This window comes from Phaethon aethereus (genome assembly GCF_964289735.1).
Source record: "Phaethon aethereus genome assembly, chromosome: 3".
NCBI lineage: Eukaryota > Metazoa > Chordata > Aves > Phaethontiformes > Phaethontidae > Phaethon > Phaethon aethereus.
Window position 1 is genome coordinate 72739173 of NC_138576.1, and position 21217 is coordinate 72760389.

Sequence of the window (21217 nt, forward strand, 5' to 3'; positions counted from 1 at the left end):
CTGTACTCGGCACTGGTGAGGCCGCACCTTGAATCCTGTGTTCAGTTTTGGGCCCCTCACTACAAGAAAGACACTGAACTGCTGGATCGTGTCCAAAGAAGGGCAACGAAGCTGGTGAAGAGTCTAGCGCACAAGTCTTATGCAGAGCAGCTGAGGGAACTGGGATTGTTTAGCCTGAAGAAAAGGAGGCTCAGCAGGACCTTATTGCTCTCTACAGTTACCTGAAAGGAGGTTGTAGTAAGGTGGGTGTTGGTCTCTTCTCCCAAGTAGCAAGCCATAGGTCAAAAGGAAATGGCCTCAAGTTGCACCAGGGGAGGTTTAGATTGGATATTAGGAAAAATTTCTTCACTGAAAGGCTTGTCAAGCATTGGAACAGGCTGCCCAGGGAGGTGGTTGAGTCACCATCCCTGGACGTGTTTAAAAGAGATGCAGATGTGGTGCTTACGGACATGGTTAAGTGGTGGACTTGACAGTGCTAGGTTAACAGTTGGACTTGATGACGATCTTAAAGGTCTTTTCCAACCTAAATGATTCTATAATTCTATGATTCTATTTTTTTCCTAATTCAATATTTCTATAAATCAATTGCATGTTCTAGATTTATTTAAGAAGATAATTACATTTGAACATATTAGCCAAAAATCTGAAGGAGCATCCCTTTTCAGGAAGGACATTTAACTCTGGGGAATATTCTGTTATAATTATCGGGACAATAAAAGAAAAATAAAATGTCAAACAGTAATTGCAATTGTCACACCCTGACATCCAAGACAAAAACAATAGCCCTCCATTCCTCATATGCCAAGTGCTTGCCTCAGATTTCACCTTTTGGTAATTGGTGCCAATCACAACAAAACCTGAACCACATTAATATGTCATAGAACAGAAATGAAATATTTATATTCTATAGTTGATTGCATAAATATATAATTTTGCCTGGTTTTTTTTTTTTTTTAGTAGACCAGGTCCAAGTTTTGGTAAAGGAAGTAGTGCCTGATCAAGAAAATAAAGTCTGCTTTGCTTAGAGTTAGCTTTTGGTCAGAATTACCTGAATTTGTATTTCATGAAACTTGGGCAAGTGATCTCTTAGACTACAGGATGAAAAGGTCATACAGCCCTCCACTTCTCTTTTGTCTAGATGCTGATACCATCTACAAGTTCAAACCTAACAGGAAAAGGGGAGAACAAGTGGGTAAATCCTCAGGGCTGGGCACTCTGGAATCTTTAATCATTAGGTAACAACTTAACATTGAATTTAATCTAAAATTTTTACTTTGGTGCCTACATTATTATTTTAGACCTCTATCATTTCCATGAGAACACTGTCTGGAGTTTTTTCTCATTTCAAATGGAAAAGGATCCTGTGGTGTGCAACAGAAATTTTCTGTCCCATGCCTTAACTTGAATTTGCTTATTTCAATCATCTCATACAGAATTCAAGTCAACTGATTTTATGTATTTATATCTATTCCTACACTTGTTAGCTAGTCACCTATTTTTGAGGGGTACTTCAGGATGAGATTTACAGCCCAAAAATACTTGTTTCATCAGCTAACAAGGAAGTGGAAGGTGACGACATCAGTTTTAGATGCCTGTATTTTAGTATAATCTAAACTATGATAAACTCAGCTATATTTTTGCCATTATTTCCCTTTATTTTCCACCACCAAGAAAGAAACATGTAGATTTACAACTAAACATTGTCTTCGGATGCCCTACGTGTGGCTCCAGCTTGTAATCAGTGTCTTGTAATCAGAACTCGAAGACCTGTCAGGACCTAGTTCAAAACACGGCTCCCGTCGCCCTTCCCATCAGCTGTACGCAGTGTATCAGCTACTTACTGCTTTAATTTGCTGGGTCCCATCTACGGCACTGAACAGGTTCACCCACTTCCATCCCTGCCTGGTGGCTCTGCCTGCACCTATGTTGACAGCCCCTCTCGATGGCTACTGCCTCAAAATGAAAATGCCGTTGGTGAAAACTAGCAGCCTTCAACCACAATTACCCGAGAGACAGTAAAGCACACCACTTACCAGAATTGAGCAGGATGATGGACTTAAGGCACACAAATTCCTCCCCTTGAAGGTTCATCATGCGAAACCGAGCAGCAGTAGCCAGCAGCATGTCGAAGATTTCCACCATGCCCTCTACACATTTCCCTTGATTCCTGTGTGAACACCATCAAGGGGGAGATATCCACAGCTTTAATCTTGTGGCAGCATGAGCTTTTCATCCCCCTGGATCATTCCCCTCCAATTTGATTTCATCAGTTCACTAGCTAGCATCTGACTTCCTACTCTATGCTCATTTGGGGGGGGTGTGATTACAAAAGCATAGGTCACAGTATCCTACATAAAATGAATAAATAATTAAATACTATATTCCCCCCAAAAACTCATAAACTCATCACCGAGGGGCATTATTGCAGTGGAACATATGAGATTGACTCAACTAAACCTTTACATTGAGGAACAGATTTCTTTAAAACTACATTTTTATTTCTTTTTGTGTGTGTTCTGTTTGTGTTACTTTGTTTCCTCTTTTTTTTTCCCTTTAACTGAAATAGTCCAATTTTTTGCATTTCTCCCTCCCTAATGTTTTGTACTTGTTTCTACCTCGCCTTGCAATCTGCAATGTTCCAACACGCTTCTCCCATTTTTCTTATATCAGCATAATACCTCCTTAAAGAATAAGTTCATTCATGAGTTCAGGAAGGACTTCTGAGGCCAAAATATTGTCTGTATGACTGAGTCTGATTAAAATTATCACTTCACAGATCAGATAGATAACTTTTTACATTACAGCATGAAACAAAGCTAAAGTTTGGGAAGTATCAAAGTATTCATTAGTAACGGCAATTAACCCCCTCCCTCTGCTTACAATACTAGGTATTCTCACTCACTAATTTTCATCTTGCACACCCAACCTGCAGTTCAAGAATTAATGCAGACTGTAATTATTTTTTATGAAAATATAGTCTGCAGATTTTCTGATCATGGATTTTTAGATCATTTACATGGCTACCTTTTACCAAAAACTACCTAATTCTACTTTTATTAGGATTTCCTGAATTAAATTTTAACATGTAAGACTTAATGAATGATCAGATCTGCTGTTTAAAAATATACTGGTTTTTAGATATAGGCTTTTAGGTATAGGCTTTTATGACCAAAATTTTGAAGATCATTGCTATAGGAAAATGCAAAAGAAATTGCAAATGATCAGATGGCTATTCCACCCACTACAATTTGTAACACGAACGCACATCGAGTATCATCTCCTCAACTCAGTGTGAAAAAAACAACGCTGACTACCAGCATAGACACCCCTGCCTCAGTCCTGGTATAGCCATGTCGTTGGGACCCTGTAGCTGATGTCTACACCCACCCAGACAAAGCAGCTGTCTTCCCTTTTCACTAGAGCCCGAGAAAATTCTTTGGACTTCTAAAACTGAGTCAAAGAAGAAGAGGGGGTATCTGTGAGCACTTGTGCACCAATCTCCTCTCAAGTTCAAATCCCCATTCCGCTTAATTTGGTGCCTAAACTTAAATCTGCATCTCCCTTACCCCAGAGCAGTGCCTACAAGCCAGTGACTTTGGCATATGACAGAAGCTATTTCATCTGCTTCCAGAGATATTTAAACAAAGCAGGACAATATCAAGAAAACAGAGAGATAGTCTCTTAAAACTGCCAGTAGGATGTTGGTTAAAACACAGAAATATCTGAAAACGTGGAGTGCCAAGCAAGTTTTCCTGTCACTGTTACAACAGCACACATTCTCTGACTTTTCTGTGAGAAAGAGATGATCCAGCCTTGGAAATGGAAATAGTAGAAAGGTGTGTTTAATAAGGAGGATGGGTTGCTCCTGCTCACCTCGGGTCCCTGTGGGCTACCAAGCAGTTGCACGCTGAGCACTCCTGAGAAGTGCCTAATTCTCCCCACTCATTTCAGTAGCCCTTAGCTCAGAACTTGATTTCCATTGCATGGCAGGCACCTGGTCACAAGCTGCAACATTTGGCATCGCAACTTCTATGGCCTTTTCTGGCTCTTAGAAATTTTGCTGAAGAAAAGGTGGTTTAAACTACAGCAGCTTTTCAGGTATGACCAGCAACGTTGATAATCTCACATATTAGGTTCCCGCGGATGATAGTAACAAGCAGAGTGTGAAAGGTCATGGACAAAAGTCTGAGTCTTAAGATTAGCAGGCGGGCAGACTCAGTGCTATGTTCCATGTAAAGCGTGTGATGCCTTCTGCACCCTCATTTACAGTGCCCTGACCGATGAGCTGAACTAAAGGACTGATCTCAGCCTGGTATATCTGAACGTGGCTTTACCGAAATTCACAGTTCTGCCTCTTTTGCCTGAAGGCTGGATCTGAACTCAGACAGGGAGTTTTCCATGATTTGGTGAGCAGCAGTTACACTCTGCAGTGCTGGATGTGGAGAGCTCTTCAGCAGCAACCATCTTGCTGCCCTGATGAATCCTGCTTAGGCAGAATAAAGCTGAAAAACTGAACTGGTTGGATTCAAGTATATTCCTCCTCTGTTTGGACATCAATAAAATAAACAAAGGCAAAGTAGTACTTAATAGTACCACTGTCAAATAAAAAACAAACAAACAAACAAAAATCAGGCATATAAAACAAGGCATGCGAATATGAACAATTACTATTACCTCAGAATCTCTTTTGTGTGCTAAAATTTAAATCCTATTCAAGTAAAACAAACATGAATTTTTACAGTGGGGCAAGTTCCACTGCTTCTGATACAATATTTTTGCCTGTAACTAGAGAAAGATTAACCTTGCATATACAGACCTAAGCACAGTTTCAGAGGATGAAAAGCCTTTAACAGTTTTGCATTAACTTAAACAATGTCACGATAAAACATAGTTTAAGAATTTAGAATTTCAGGATTATATAGAAAGGAAAAGTTTCGGTGGATCATATGGCAAATGACCCATATTTAAATAAAAACAAAACCAACAAACCACATCTTCAGGTCTGGCTAAGACATTTACTTACTTCCTAAAGTCCAACAAACTGCTGCCAACCAGTATTCAAAAACTTTCAAAATATTACAGAGACTCAACAAATTGCAAAATTCGCATAGCCAAGACCACAATTTAAAAAGAAATAGTTATTTGTAAAATGAGATCTTTTAAAATGCCTTATGGTGACTCAAAAGATGGAAAAGACATTTTGATAGCAAGTGAGAATTATTCCCAGGTATTTTTTACAAAAATAATTCAATGGACTGCAGTTTATAAGATCAATGTTCCAATCAAGATCCTCTTGCTGACAGTACTACAAATGTGGACAAAAATCTCTAGTGCTGCAGCACATAGTCCATGTCTCTAAATCTCCATGTATGTCTATTTCACAGAAACTGAACACATATGGTAGACCGTAAATAAAAATTATATAAATTTAAGAGATTCTAAATACTTTCTAGTCTCATTTGCTTTGCTATCTGCTGTGTGTGGAATACCAGGTTACTCCATAAGAAAAATAAGAGTATCTCTTTAGGCAGAGTTAAGTACTTTAGATGAAGTTAGATACCTAGCTTTAGATATTCGTGTGTGCAAGCAACAATTTAGATATTTCTGCTTTATTTTCAGAGTTAGGCAGCAGACCCAGTTCCACTGAAATCGGTGGGAACTGCAGGAGCTTAGTACCTTTGAAATGCAGGCTTCTAATTAAATGTTTTTATTATCTAGGCTACAACACTGATTTTCTTTTTTAAGCAACAAAAACTGTCTGAAAGAGGAATCTCCAGTTCTCCTGAATTGCCTTCTAATTTTCTAACATAAGTTGATAGTATTATCACGACTTCACAGCTATATATCCAGTTGATAGGAAGGCCTATCTAGGAAGGCCTAGATAACTTTCCTGGAGGACAACAGGTTTGAAAATGGCACTTATCCCAGCATCATGCTTTGTGTATTGTCAGCTTACTGAAAATGAAATAATAAAAGCGTCTTTACTGCAAAGCATCAAACTGTTTTCTCAGAATAATCCTTAACACTTGGCTATTGGGAAATGTTTAGGAAAGTTAAAACGTGAATTTAAGGTCCGAAGTTACTGCATAAAAGTATTATGTGCATTAACATGTGTAAGTCTACAGAACCACAGCATCATCCAGGCTGGAAGGCGAGTCAGGATGTCTTTAGTTCAACCTCCTACTCAAAGCACGGTCAACTCACTCAAGGATTCATACAAGTCTGATCTTGAAAACCTGGAAGGATGGAAACTGCACAACCTCTCTCAGCTTAATAATTTTCATCATAATATTTCTTTTCTCCCCTATATCCAGTCAGAACCTCCTCTGCTTCAATTTATGACTCCTGTTTCTCAGTCTGCCATCGGGCATCTTAATAAAGAGCTTTGATAACCTCCTTGTAGATTTTAGGTTAGGCATGCTCCAAAGCCTTCTCCAGGCTGAACAAATCCACTTCTCTCAGCCACAAGGCATGTGCTCCTATCTTGGTGGCTCCCCATTAGGTTTACTGAAGTTTATTAAAATCTTTCCTTTAATAAGGGTCTCAAACCTGGATGTGGTATTCCACATATGGTCTAATGAGTGCCAACTAAAAGCAGAATAATCAGTTCCCTTGCTCTACTGCCTACACTACCAGTGATACAGCCCCGGGTACTGTTGGCCTTCATTGCTGTTGTGTTGCTGTACTGGTGCATGCACAGATTGCTGTTCACCAGCACCCCAGGTCCTTTCCAGCAGAGCTGTTCCCCAGCTAGTTAGGCCCCAGCTTGAACAATAGCAGTTGATTAAGTCCATCACAGGGGCAGGACTTTGCATTTCTCCTGGCTGAATTTCATAAGGTTCCTGTCAGTCCATTCCTCCATCCTGTCTACGTCCATTTGTATGGCAGCTCTGCCCTCAAGCATATCAACTGCACCCCCTACTTTAGTGTCATCTGCAGATTTGAAGACAGTGCACTCCATCTCCTCCTCCAGATCATTGACAAAGGCATTTAACAGGACACATCCTAGGACAGACCCCTGAGGAGCTCCAGCTGTATCAAGGTAGAGTGTGAACCATTAACAAGAGACCTAGTCATTTTATCACAGAAGGCAGTCAGGTTGGTCAAACACAATATACCCTAAATCTATGCTAATTCACACTCACCATCTTCTCCTTCCTGTTCACATAACCTCCAAAAGAACTTGCTCTATGATCTTCCTTGTGATAGAAATGATGCTGACTGGCCAACCTGTAGTTCCTAGGCTGACTGTCTTTCTTCTTTTGGAGATGGGTGCAACATACGCCTTTCTCCTGTGATTGAGGACCACTCCTGGTCTCCACAGCCTTTCAAAGATGATAAAGAACAGCCTCACAATGACATCATCCAACACTCTTGGATGCAGCCCATCCCACAGACTTGTATTTGACAAGGCTTCCTAAGAGATTAAGTCTTGGAAAAACCCTAGATATCAGGGTTGTCTTTCACAGAAACACATGATCAAGAGACAGACAAGTAAACATTAATAGTGAAGAGTGCTTAGGTGAGGAGAACAGGGACTCAGGGGATGTTCTCCTCAAACTTTCCATCAAAGGGAAAAGCCCAAGTAGGCACAGATGCACCCATCAAACCAAAGCCTGACTCTGTATTTGTTGTCTCTCTGGCTTCTTTGATCGTGGTATGCCATTTGATGACAAGGGACTGCTAAAAACAGATAGGATCCACCAGACTAGGAGAGTGAAGGTCATCTTTACAAATGGACTTAGTAACTTGGTGAGGAAGCCTCTAAACAAGGCTTGTCACAGGTTGTGTTCCTAAGCCTAAATGTAGGTTAGGAAAGAGAGGAGGTATGATTGAGAGAAAGCTTCAGGGACAATATTCATGTCCCCAGTTAGAAGGGATGGTATTCACAGACAACTCAAATGCCTGTGCTCTAACAGAGAAGGAGAATTGGAAGTCCATACACAGTCAGACAGCTGAGTGGAAACACAGAGGTTAGGTGGGATAGCGCACAGATCAGATCAGATAGCACATATGGTTGGAGGATAGTCATGGATGGGTACAACGTGATTAGGAAGGACAGCTATGGAAGAAGAGGGGAAGAACTTGAGCTCTACATAAAGGGAGATCTTGATTGCACAGACCATAAGAAACCAGAACCACATACGTCAGGAGACTGACAGTGTGTAGGTCAGAGAAGAAATTAGCACTGATGATTTGGAGGCGGGGGGAGATTGTTACAAACTGTCTGACCAAGAGTATGAAGTGGGTAAGTCTTTCTATAAATAACTCACAGAAGCCTCCCAATCACTGGTCTACAGTTTTGTGGAGGGTTTCTACATGGATAGATGGCAATCATTGGCGGGAAGGTCAACACAGCATTGTGCAAGTAATCCAGGGAGTTGCTGGACTGTGGTGATGATAACTTCCCAACACAAACAGCACAGTGGCCATCCGAGGGCAATGCTCGATTAACCCACTCCCCACAAACAATGAGAAATTGCTGGTGAATGTGGCCACAGATAGGAAATTTGGCTGCAGCAACCATAAGATGTGACTGAGCTCAGGATCCAGAGGTAAGCTGGGAGTGCAAACAATGGGACTCAGTTTCAGCAGAACAGACTGCAGTTTATTTAGGAAATCACTAGGCAGAATATTCTTGGAGATATGGGGAAAATTGTCAAGGGAACTAGACAATATTTTAAGGAAAACTTATTGAGAGCTCAAGAACAAGCGCATCTTATCATAGAGGAAGACCAGGTATTTCAACAGAAGACCCACTTAGCTAAGCAAGGAGCCCCTTAATGAACTAAAAAGGCAAAAGAATATGTAAGAAATAGAAATAAAAGCAGTCAGCAAAGGAGGAGTACCAAAACACCGTTTGAGCATTTATGCCTAAAACTAGTGAGGGACACAGATGGTAACAAGAAGGGATTTTCAAGTATGGCAGCAATAAATGCAATTTCAGTGAGAATGAAGAGTTGAGAAATGGGGGAGAAAACCTGGTGACTGACTACATGGAATAGACTGAAACACTCTACAGCTTTTCTTTTTTGTGCGTGTCAGAGTTCACTGACAAGCCAACAGAAGCACATTGACAGGTTAGGAAATTACTTAGAGAATTTGTAATTACTCTGAAGAGTAATTCCAATCTTTGAAGCCAAATGTGGATCATTTCAGGGTTCTGAAATAGTTTATCAATGTATTCATTAGGCTACTATCTATCACTTACTTAGAAAAAATCACAGAGATTGAGAGAGGACCCTGACAAATTGTAGAAGGCTAACTCCAATTTGACGAAATCAAGGAGGATCCAGGAAACCGGATCATGCTTGACCAACCTGATTGATGTTATGATGAAACAATTAGCTAAAATGATCAAAAGGATCATGGGTGCAATATAATTCAACTGTAGTAAGGCTTTTGGTTTACAGCATTCTTATCTGTAAGCCAAAGTACAGGTTGAGCAGACAGACAGATCCATGGGTGGAAAATAGGCTGGATCACCAGAGTCAAAGCATAGCAGTAACGGCTCAACACCTTGTTTGTAGTAGGTAATGAATTCTCCAGAAGTTGACTCTGGACCCAATGCTGTTTAATATATATATATATCAATAATCTGGATGATGTTAAAAAGTTCATCTTCAGATTTGTGGATGATACTAAATTGGGGCTGGAGGGAGGTGGATACAGTACCTCACTGCTAGAAGGACCCTGGAGGACTGAATCAACAGAAACCTCACAAAGTTCAACAAGGAGAAGTACAAAATTCTGCATCCAGGGCCAAATAAACCCATGCATCAGTACGGGTAGGAAAAACACTGGACTGAGCAGCAGCCCTCCTGGAAAATGGAAACCAAATAAAATATAAACCAGCAGCTTTCTCTCTTTGTGGATAAGGCAAATTGCATGCAAATTATGTTAGGAAGAGTGTGGCCCTGGGCCACAAGAAATTATTTTCCCCCTGCCTCTACTTGGTTCTACTGAGACTGTACCTGTGTCCAGTTTCAGGCCCCTCAGCTCAAGAAGGATGTTGGATGTCTCTGCTTGTGGAGATGATCAGAGGCATGCAGCGCATGGCCTACAAGGAGGGGTTGAGTGACTGGATCTCTTCAGGCTGGTGAAAAGGAAGCAAAGTATGTAGGGGAGGGGACAGACAAAACTGCAGTCTACAACTGCTTGAAGGGACATTACAAACAGGGTGTAACGAAGGGCTTCTCAGGAGCAGTGAATGATAAATCAAAAGTCAACCACTGTAAGCAACAGCTTTGAATGTTTGGGCTGGATTGTAGGAGGGTGGTGCAACGCTGAAACAGGTACCCAGAGAGGCTGTGTGTTCTCCATCCTTAGAGACTTTCAGGAAAGCTAGACAAAGTCACAGCTGGCCTAAGCTGGTGTTGGCAAAGCTGTTGCTTCAAGGAACAGGTTGGACAAAATGATCTGCAACCAAAATTTTGCTTTCTAAAATCAATTGTCAGAGAAGTTCCTGAAGGAGTTCAGTTTCAGAGGATACCATTAAAAGCAAAGATTTATTACTGATGTGGAGCTTTTTAACCAAGAATTCAAAAATGCAGTCAGCACCTGAGTAAAAAATAAAAGCAATCTTGAAATCATACAAATAAAGTTTGATGTACTAATGCAGTGGTTAAAAAAAAAAATCACCATATTACAGCCCTTTGGCTTCAGTTTATGCATAAATCTGGCACAGAACAGAAAATAAAGAAGAAGAAATGAAATTTAAAAGTTAACCCATCTTTCTCATACTTCAAAATCTCTTTATCAGTTTAAGCTTGGATTGTATTTTGGAGAAAGGTTTGGAAGGAGTATAATCCTTTCTATTCATACTCAATGCAGATCTTCTCAGCATTTTATCCTCCTTACATCTCATTCTCATAATATATTTGGTTAGGATTTATTTTTAATTCATTAACTTATTCAGTCATGGCATAGGCAAGGAAGAATGCTTATCTGTCCAGAGGCAAGGACACAAATTCAGAAGGAAGAAATCTAAAGCGAGAACATGTTCATTTTTCAGAAAATTAGTTACCTTCAAGTATTAATTTTGCTTTCTTTATTTTTTTCTTCCTTTTTTGGGGTGGGGATTAGTTCACTAAAATATTTCTCAGTTGATTTACAATACTGTTGCAGTAATTATTTCTTGTTGTTTAAACAAATAAAATATTTTTGGCTACTTACTCAAAAATATGTGCCATTAGTGTCAATGCATAAATCACAGTCTGAGAATCACTCACAGCTGGGCAATTGGAGAAGTACTGGACTGGAATTAGCATAATTCAACATGGAATCAAGTTGGTTTTTCCCCCTTCAAGAGTTTGTTGAAACAGACATTTGCCAAATAAGAAATAAAACTGAAATATCAGTTCCAAACATAATTTTGAGGGAGGAAAAGAGGCAGGAGCAGAAGGGACCCCTAAGAGCACGTTCTCTTTTCCTCTACTGAGCTGGGCAGTTATGTTTATACCTTTTCACACAACCTGCTCTTTGAGTTACCCCTGTTGGCATCATCATTTCCCCAAAACAGGTTGAAAAAGGTGGTTGCCCATGCACAGCAGCGTTTTTCACCCAGCACAGCTCACCCTCTTCTATAGCAACAAAGCAACACTTTGGATTGAGCCTGAGGCTCAAATAGGCAATTCCTACCTCTTCCAGTACTGACAAAATTACCAGCCCACCATCCTGTGATGTTTGCTAATCTTTTCTGATGTCCCTTTTGGTTGGTCCTTGAGCTAGCTCCGAACCAGATCACACACCAAACGAGAGGCCTTAAAATAAAGGCAAATAAGATAGGAAATTCAGGAAGACTGGGAATAGATAAAAGACAGAGCAGAACCATTATATCCTGTGCTATTTCTGAAGCACTAAAGAATTGTCAATACATTTTAAATTTTTTTTATGTTCTACCTATTAGAACATTGTTGCAGGCTTTATGCATAAGTGGTGCCTGTCTTCAAGATAAGAGACAATTTTTATATACATTAATGTGTTCTAAATACATTAATTCTATTAACAGACATTGATAAACACTTTCTACTCCTATGTAAAGTGGTGCACTAAAACATCTTAAGGAAGCAGGGTGTCAGGAAATCTCCATCTCCAAGATCATCCAAGGTTTTGAGACCAAATCATGAATACCCATTGGGATGCCTTAAATACTGCCATATCAGCGTTGGAGGGATACTTCATTAACTGAGGATTCCCCCTTTTCTACAGTATTATGCTTTATCAACAGTTAAAAGATGAGAAAATTGTTATCAGAAGTGAAATTTTACCTCAGACCATCCTGCATTTAACCAGTAACTCTGGAGACTGTGGAAAAAGTTAGGGAAAAAGTAAGCAGGAAAAAAAAAAGTAAAGTCTGGAAAAAATTACCCCACTAAACTCTGGAACAAAACGGGAGGCAAAGAGAAAAGCAGAGACTACCACAAGTAAACTATGCCACAGTATCAAATGCAAGGCCTGCTGATGAAGCTTATTTATTGTTCTGTGTCAGTACTCATGAGGTTAAATAGCATTTTGCTTTAAAAAAAAGTCTGTTTTGATCACAACAATTAGGCTTGTACAATCACACAAATCAAGCAGTACGTGTTAGGTGGGCATGAAGGTGAGAGCTTCAGAAAGAGAAATTAAAAATACAAGGATTGTTCTGTAGTGATTCTGTTGTGTTGTTTTCTGTGTTTGTTGGTTTGGGGTTTTTTGGTCTTTTTTTTTTTTAAATTGACTTGTTCTTAAGCCTTTATTACTAAAGGTGGTAGCAAAGTAATTCGGAGGTAGCAGTTCAGAGGTAGCAGCATGTTTTACTCATCCCATTTCTCCCTGAACACTGGCTTTCAGATGACACACCCTGAAGAACTTCATAAACTACAGTCGATGGATGGTGTTACATCCTGCTGTTCCTGGAGTGTACTATTAAGAGCCCTTTGATTCTTTTTTGATATAAGCTTATCAAAACAGAGGTTTGGATCAACTGCTGGCTAAAATGTATTCAATAGTTTTAAACTAAGTCCAAGATTTAATTCATCACTGACAAATATTTGCAATAAATACGGAGTGGCACATTTATAAGATAAAAAAGGAACAAAAATCTAGTTTAAAGTGGTTTTCACCTACAGTTAGCCACAGAATACCAGAATTTATGAAGTTGAGAAGCCTGCCATGTAGTTCAATGCCCCTGCCCAGAGCAGGGCCACCTATAGCAGGTTGCTCAGGACCATATCTTGTTGGATTTTCAGTATCTACAAGGATGGAGACTCTACAACCTCTTGTCCTGTGACAAGAATCTTACTCTGTCTTCTTTACTGACTCCCCCATCAGGTATTTATACACATTGATCAGGTCTTCTTAGCCTCTCCTCATTTGAGAGATGCTCCAGTCTACTAATCATCTTTGTGGCCCTTCACTGGACTCACCGCACTCTTACGTGTCTATCTTGTACCGGGGAGCTCACTGGACACAGCACTCCAGACTTGTCTCAGCAAGGTTGAGCAGTAAGGAAGGATCACCTACCTCTAGCTGCTGGTAATACTTTTCCTTAATGCAGCCCAGGAGGCTATTGGCCTTTGCCATGAGGGAGCATTGCTGTCTCAGAGAGCACCCAGTTCTGCTGATTCACCAGAAAATGTATGGAGCTTCCCCCATCATGCTGTCCTATAGGCACTTCTGTATTTGTGTGCATACACACATTTAGGGGAGTCTCCTACTACTTCATTTTGTTGATTACAACATCTCACCTGTCCACATCACCCTGAACCCTTCTCTTGCCAGCCCAGTCTACCACCTTCCTCACTTGATTGTGGGTCATCATCTCCCTCCCTTGTCATTCCTGGTTTAAAGCTCCCTAACCAGGTTGGTGTGCCTGTGGAAATTATGCTTTTGCCCTACACGATGAGGTGAGTCCCATCTCTTCCTAACTATCCTCGATCCTCAGAGCAGTTGCCATGATCATAAAAGCTGAATCCCTGTTGTTGACACGAGCTATGCAACCAGCTGTTGATCTGCAGGATCTGTCCACTCTTACTCAAGCCCTTTCTCCTCAGCCTCCTGGGTGGATTGACCACCTGGACTCCCATGCCCTTGACCCTTGCCCTCAGAACCATGTAGTCATGACTAAGTGTCTTTCCTGACTAGATCAACAGACGATCATCAACCTAATGATAGATAAAGTAAGAGTACACTATACATTTCAGCAGTGGTGAATCAGGTCTGAAACATATAGACAATTAACTACTAGGTACCTTTTAAATTATTTTTTTCTTGGTAAATATGATGTGAAATGGATCCACAAATATGTCAGATAGGAAAAATCTCTAAAGCGCTGCTATCATAATTCTAAGAAAAACTGATTATTTTTTGTCACATTTGATGACATTTAGATTAGATAATTATTATGAAGGCTCTCCAGTTGGGAATAATAAAGTTAAAACAATTGGCTGAAAAATGTTGTACTGGTTGACAGGAAGGCTTTTTACAGTTTAATTTACATTCAGTCTGAATCACCTTAAAGTCAAAAATATTTCAAAATTGTCTTCATATCAGAAATGCAAAGAAAGTTTAATTTTGGAAAGGTCAGCATCACCATTCAACATGACCTAGAACTGGGGCCTGAGCTTCCAAGGTCAGACTGACTAGATGAACAAGCAATCTTAGAATTTGTGTAGGGGCTATCTTGAATCCAGAAATTATTTCATTCTCTCTGAAAACTTCTTTTCTGTGCCTACAAACCCACCCAGAGAACCTCTGTTTTCTAACAGCTGAAAATTGGAAAGATCATAATGAGAGGGTTTTTTTGGTTTTGGTGGTTTTTTTTTAAAGGTTTCATCAGTTTGAGAATTACCCAGCACCTCCCCAAACTCTAGAAGGTTCATCCTGATTTACGTTTAAGTTGTTTGAATTACAAAATTAGGCAGTTTTTAAATTTTGCTCAAAGACACAGTGAAAACTGATTTACAATAAATAAAAATTATTCCTTTTACATTGTTTTAAATGTATAATTCTGTCTCTTGCAATATTTTTTTCATTCTCTTGGGTATACAATATAATAAAGTATCTCAAAATCCAACAGTAAGGTGAAAGATGGAAGAGAAATGCAATTATTTCAAGAGATTCCTTAACTGTCTACAAGTTGATCCATTCAGCTCTATCAGATAAGTATCCTGATAACAGGATGATTGTTTGAGATGGTTTTCCAGCATAGAATCTATTGCTATTAAAGATGGCATGAAAATGAAATGTACAATTGTTTTTCAAATTTATTTTGGAGTGCAAATTTGGATATACTTGTTGCCTATGGGCTTTTTTGCTTTGAAATAAGTAAGAGTAGGAGATCTAATGAATGATTTTGAATCAAGCATCTGTGCCACTTTGCTTCCATTTTTCTAAGAAGTCAATGGTAATTGACTACATCTTTTATGTAATTAATACATCTATAATTACACAGTGACAAAAAAATGTTATGCATTTACTTAAGTGACAGACAAATATGATGTCCTGAGGCATTTGGAACATTTTACAAAGTGAAGGACTAGCAAAACATACTCTGGTTTCACCCTGATGCTCTTCTATTGAATCTAATCTTCTGTCTATCAAAACATTGGAAAGCACTATCTGCACAGAAAACTTAAAAATTCTTTTCAGATGTGGCAACAAACTTTCAGACCAAAGCCATGGAAGCAGTAAATTATGCAGCTGTCCAGTCATACAGTGAATGCTGTAAGTCTTTATGCTATTTGTGCTAGCTGCAGTTGAGAGAGATCCGTGGCCTCCTGCCATTGCTGAATATGAAAGTCAGTAAAGGGAAAATTCTTCAATTTCATTCCAAGAGGACTGAAAAAGCTCCATCAAGAACAGGAAGTGAACAAGAATTTACAAATAAAAAAAGCTGAACAGCAGGCTAGATTTCTCCATATAAAGAAGGAAATAACCTGGTAGAAACATGGAAATACTGACTACATTTAACTGAAATTCTGTAAGTCCCTAGACTGTTTTTTGCCGCTAGACATTTTTACAACCTTGATAAGAAAATAACATTATAACATAAGATGAGAACAGCCATACTGGCTCATATCAAAGGTATATTTAGCTCTGGGCTAAGCATATAGGCATTTGGATCTGCCAATTTCAAGTGATTACCGCTAGTGCTAGACCGGCAGAGATAATAACTTACAATATATCTTCTCAACTTGCTCATGAATTTATGCAATTCCTATCATCTCCACTTTGTTTCCCTCCTCCTATTGAGCACGACAGGCAGAGAAGTCAGTCTATTTAGTTATTCTTTGTACCAAAGCTCATCTCTGTCTTTGATTGCCTATGCAACCTCTCTGGTACCTTTACTGTTTTTTCAATATTCCTGTTAAGGTAAGGAAAATCAGAAAGGCACATTTTTCCAAGCACAGATGCAGCACTGATTTAAACAGTGGAATAACAATTTCCTGTACTATTTCTTATTCTTGTTATAATGATTCCTGCAGGGAAAGCTGCAGTCTATTTACTTTTCAACTGCTGGCAAGCAAAGAACTGCTGGTTCCATAGAACTAACTACTGTTAACATTGAGATGGAAAGATCAACTCAGAATGCAGTTTATGGAGATTAGGATTATTCTTCTCCTATATGGATCGGTTCAGATTTGTCTACATAAAATTTGGAGCTTGTTTAATACTTTTTGGAAATCAGACAAGATCTCCCTCATCCACTTGCTAGTTAATTTCTTCAAAGAACCCCAGTGTATTCATGATGCACCCTTACAAAATGCCTGGGGACTCTCTACCACTCTATCATGTTTACTCTCATCTCAGCCAATTCTTTTCTTTAGACAGTATCCCATCTGTTTCCTTACAATGGTCTCCAGGCTTACTGGGCAGAAGTCCCACCCACCTTTTTAAAACGCAGCACTGCATTTCTCGTTTTCCTGATACTGAGGATGTTTCAGGTGAGATGACATCCACCCCAGTCAGCAATTCAGCTGTTTCTACCGTGAGTTTCTTTACAATGATGTTTCAAACCTCTAAGTAACCTCTGATCAGCATGATATTTGAATGCAACAAGTCCTTTAAAAGTTTAATAATTATTCCTGAAGAAACATGACATATTCTTCAAAATATTTTGTCAAAAATATGTCAAAACAGCCTATTATCAGGCCTGACAAATTTCAGACCTGGTCTAATGACATTTTTAAGGTCTAGTTTCTTGGGCACCCTCCAGACAGGAAACATCTGGTTTGTCCCATTAGAAACCTAAGCCTTTACTTCTAGATTTGCCTTATACAAGAGACTGATTTTCAAAAACAGAATATAAGAGATTTGCATTTATCCTGGGCTTTCTTTGATTGTATCAGGTACTGTACATTAATTGCAAGCACTGTGAGTGTGCCGTTGTATTTCCTGATTGGGCCTGGGTTTTTTTTTCTGATCTATATTGTCATTTGAGCTCTCTTAATAGCATCAGTTGCATGCTATAATAATGTACCAGTTACATATAACTGGCAGACTGCTAAAAGTCCTGATTTTGAACCAAGACTCAAGTGCTCAGGTAGTGTGTTAACAGAATAAGAAAGGGTGCATTACCTCACAGAATACCCTGTCTAATTACAAGGCAAAGTGGGAATAGAAAAGGATAATGTGATGATATTTATCCGTACAGAAGGCAGTAGTCAATACATACTGGCAGCTTAATTATTGTGGGGGTTTTTTTATAGGCAATGCAAAATTTTAAGAAGGAACTTAAGATGAATAACAAAGGGCTGCTTTCCAGATATTTTCAAGAAGTCTTCCAAGTGTGAATTGTTACATGGGAAAATTATAGAGGTATTTATTTGAAAATGTAACAAGCAGACTCTCACAGAATGAGAAAGAAGAGGCTCTAAAAGATCTTCAGACACAAGACAAGCTCATGTATTATATGACCCAAGTAGGAGGAGAGAGCTGGGAGAAGAAAAATCAGATCTGTTAAAAAAAAAAAAGAGGCAAAGTTGGAATGTTATTTTTACAGCATTTCAGACAGTTATGAACAAGAAAAGACTCCATTTATCTTGCCAAAAGGTTAAAAAGTTGCATAATAAAACTTGACATGACCTGAGCTTTACGTACAGATATATACAAATGACTATCTATCTCCAAGATCCTAGACAGAAAGAATCTGTCAGAGACAGGGGAAGCATGAATGTGAAAAATGAAAAGGATATGTAAGTCAGAGAGGACGTCTGCCACAGAACGATCAGACAGCGCTAGAGGCATATACAAAATGCACTAAGGCTCCATATTAACAATACGGAATTTGCACTAAGTCCAGAAAAACACAGGTTAGAGACAGATCCAGGTTTTACCATCTGTAGCTGGTGACTCTGGGTTATAGTCAGTCCCTAAATTAATATTTGCAAATGCTGTTAACCCCATAGATCAGGTAACAGGGAAAGCGTGTCGGGGATTCGGGACAGAATGCGGTGGATGGAAACACTGAAAAGGAGTATCCTGTAAAGGACATGCTGAAGGATAACGAGAGAAGAACAGATGAAAGGAAATTGTACTACAACATCCATCTCTTCCATTATTTTAACCATTCAATCAGATTATTTCAGTATTTAGATCAAATAATTTTTGCACTCTCCTGATGTTTGCCCGAATACTTGATGCAGTGGAAGGACTCCATTGAGTTAAAGGGGCTTTGAATCAGTCTCTGCCCTGCCCTCTCAAACCTGACAAACAATGGGCAACTTGCCAAAATCAAATTAGCACATCAAACTATTGTTAGCACTAATTAACTAGTAAATCAACAACTAGTTAACTAATTAGCATATCAGTGCTCCCCAGAGTCAAGTAATTTATTATTTTAGTTTCAGCAAATATCCCTACCTAGTGATGCAAGTATACGATGTCTTAGAAACATGTTTCTTTATGATTTGAAAATGAGATGTAACAGATCTACATTTTTAGAAACAGTCTTGTTTGAGAGTAAGAAAACAAAGAGCCTGTTTTGATTATAAAGCTAATTGATTTTTGAGCCCTAAAGTAATATGTGGTTAGAGTTGCATGCAATTGTCTTCTTTGATCCAGCAGACTTGGTTTAAATTGCGTGAATCAACTGCTCAGACTCCATCTTATTCAGAGCATGGGGATTTTTATTTGATGTAGACCAAAGTTTCAAGTGTTTCACTATCTGTTTTTCCTAGCTAAGAGGGAGAAAATTAGTACTCTGGCTCTGCTCTTCAGTTTTCTATCTTTTCTCACAACCTGTTTTATGGAATATAGAACACATGGGTTGGTCTTTGGAAGCTATATTGCAATTTATAGTAGTTTTCAATAATATGCTATATTTACTTTCATACAGTAGTAAATTTTACTTCTTATGTGCACTGAGAAATTATTTTAAAACTGTTGTGTTTTCTTGAGAAGACTTTACTTATGTTTTAGGCAAGCAGACATTTTCTGTACACAAAAAAAAGAATGTGTTTTACATGTATCCTGTTCTATAGCTCACGGATCATGTGCTTACACAAGTGGAATAAGGTTTTTCGTAAGGCAATCAATACTTCTCTATTCCTATGAAATATTATATTTTATACCATTAGGCATTATCTTTTATATTTCACTAAAATATGAGAAGTAAACCAGTGGGGGGAATCAAAGGATTAACACAGCACAGGTACAAACTCAGTACCCCGCAGTTAACAGAGCAAGCTGCTCAAAAGACGTTTTTCTGCTAATAAGAGTTTGGATTCATTCACCCAGCCAATGGTTGCAGTAGCTGAAGGCACTGCCCTTGACTTTTTCTTGCCATTCCGCTGCTGAAGTTCACTGCCCCCGCAGCTACGTGCTGGGATCAGAAGCGCGCCCGGCTCTCAGCTGCCTCACCACATACTCTCGCTCCTCAGATCAGCTCTTCCTCCACCTTCGATTTGCACCAAGATGCCAAACTCTGCACGGAAGTGACCAATGTGCACACATGAGTTTCCTCCTGCCAACTCTGCTATAGGGACAGTGGTCTTCAATGAAAGAGGACTAGCAATGTCTAGGAAAACTCACTAGCTGTTTCCAGATTTGCCACATTCCTTTGCCAGAACCTCTGCTTGCTGGTTATTCTCTTTTTACACTCTGTCCCAAGGCTGAAATTTCTCAGTTTCAAAATCTATTAATCGTCCTGCTTTTATTTGTGAAGATTGACAGCTAAAATCCAGGATATCATATGGCAGAGATGCATATATTTCTGTCTCACTCAGAAACACCTTCAGCATATTGGCAAGACTGACTGAAAAAGGCTTAAGGACACAAGCAGGTATGTGTTTTACATATTTGAATCCAGTTTTCAGGAGGAAAAAAAAAAACCCCACAACTTAATGTATTCTCTTCAAATAAGAGATTCTGTCAGGATTTTCTTCCAAAATATTGTCTGGCTGCTTGGATAAACCAATTCTAACTAAGACTGACTAGGAGGATTTTAGGTAAGCAGAAATAACCATCTGAATTAAAGTGATTATGGTTCACTCTTAATTTTAATTTAATTTAGTTTTGCAACAAACTGTACAGATTGTAAGAGAAAATCTCTGCTGCCTTTGAAAGAAAGCACTCACAGCAGCAGGAGACTTTCATATGTGTTACTTCTCTAATAAATGACCAGCATCACATTCCAGAGAATTTCTAGGGTTTTTAGAGTGTCTTTTGCAGTCCCACCTACTATAACCCTGTTTAACTTACGACCTACTCTCAAATTGTAGTATCAGTGAGATGACTACAAGCTAAAAATTAATCTGATTGCAGTAGAAATACATTAACTTAAATAATTCACAGCAACATGCAGACTGACCTGTCCAGTAATAGGTTAGGTGCAAATAAAAGCTTTCCTGGGTGTTCCATGGAGCGCCAGACTAAGCCAATCATCAGTATCTCTAACCAGGCACATTCCAGTAGATGGACCTGATCATGGAGTGTTAAATCCACAAATCCTGAAAGAATAAATAGGAGACAGTAAAAACACTCCAGTTTTGTAAGTGGAACAACATTATTCAGAGAATCAGGTTAAAAAGTTCAACGGAGCTGGATAACCAAAAAGAAAAAGCAATAAAACAGACATTTGGCTGAGTTTTGTCTATCATTAGGTCCACCATGGCTCCATCCTACAGAACAGCCAGCGCTTTCTGTGCTAAGCCAAAGCCCCCGGTTTGTGCCCTGGCCGCAGCGTGCCCCAAGCCGGGCAGGAGCCGGGCGAGCGTCTCCGTCCCCACGCCTGCCG

General features: G+C 39.3%; 1 protein-coding gene across 1 annotated transcript in view; it reads right to left on the reverse strand.

Moving 5' to 3' along the window:
- Positions 1-21217, reverse strand: part of ESR1 (estrogen receptor 1) — a gene marked incomplete at its 3' end in the record, with an annotated part of 118537 nt that overhangs the window by 7592 nt on the left and 89728 nt on the right. The window contains exons 5-6 of the mRNA XM_081997784.1: positions 20792-20930; positions 2034-2167 (exon numbers count right to left, since the gene is read on the reverse strand). Coding sequence (XP_081853910.1) covers positions 2034-2167; positions 20792-20930 — 273 coding nt within the window. The remainder of the gene's footprint in view (positions 1-2033; positions 2168-20791; positions 20931-21217) is intronic.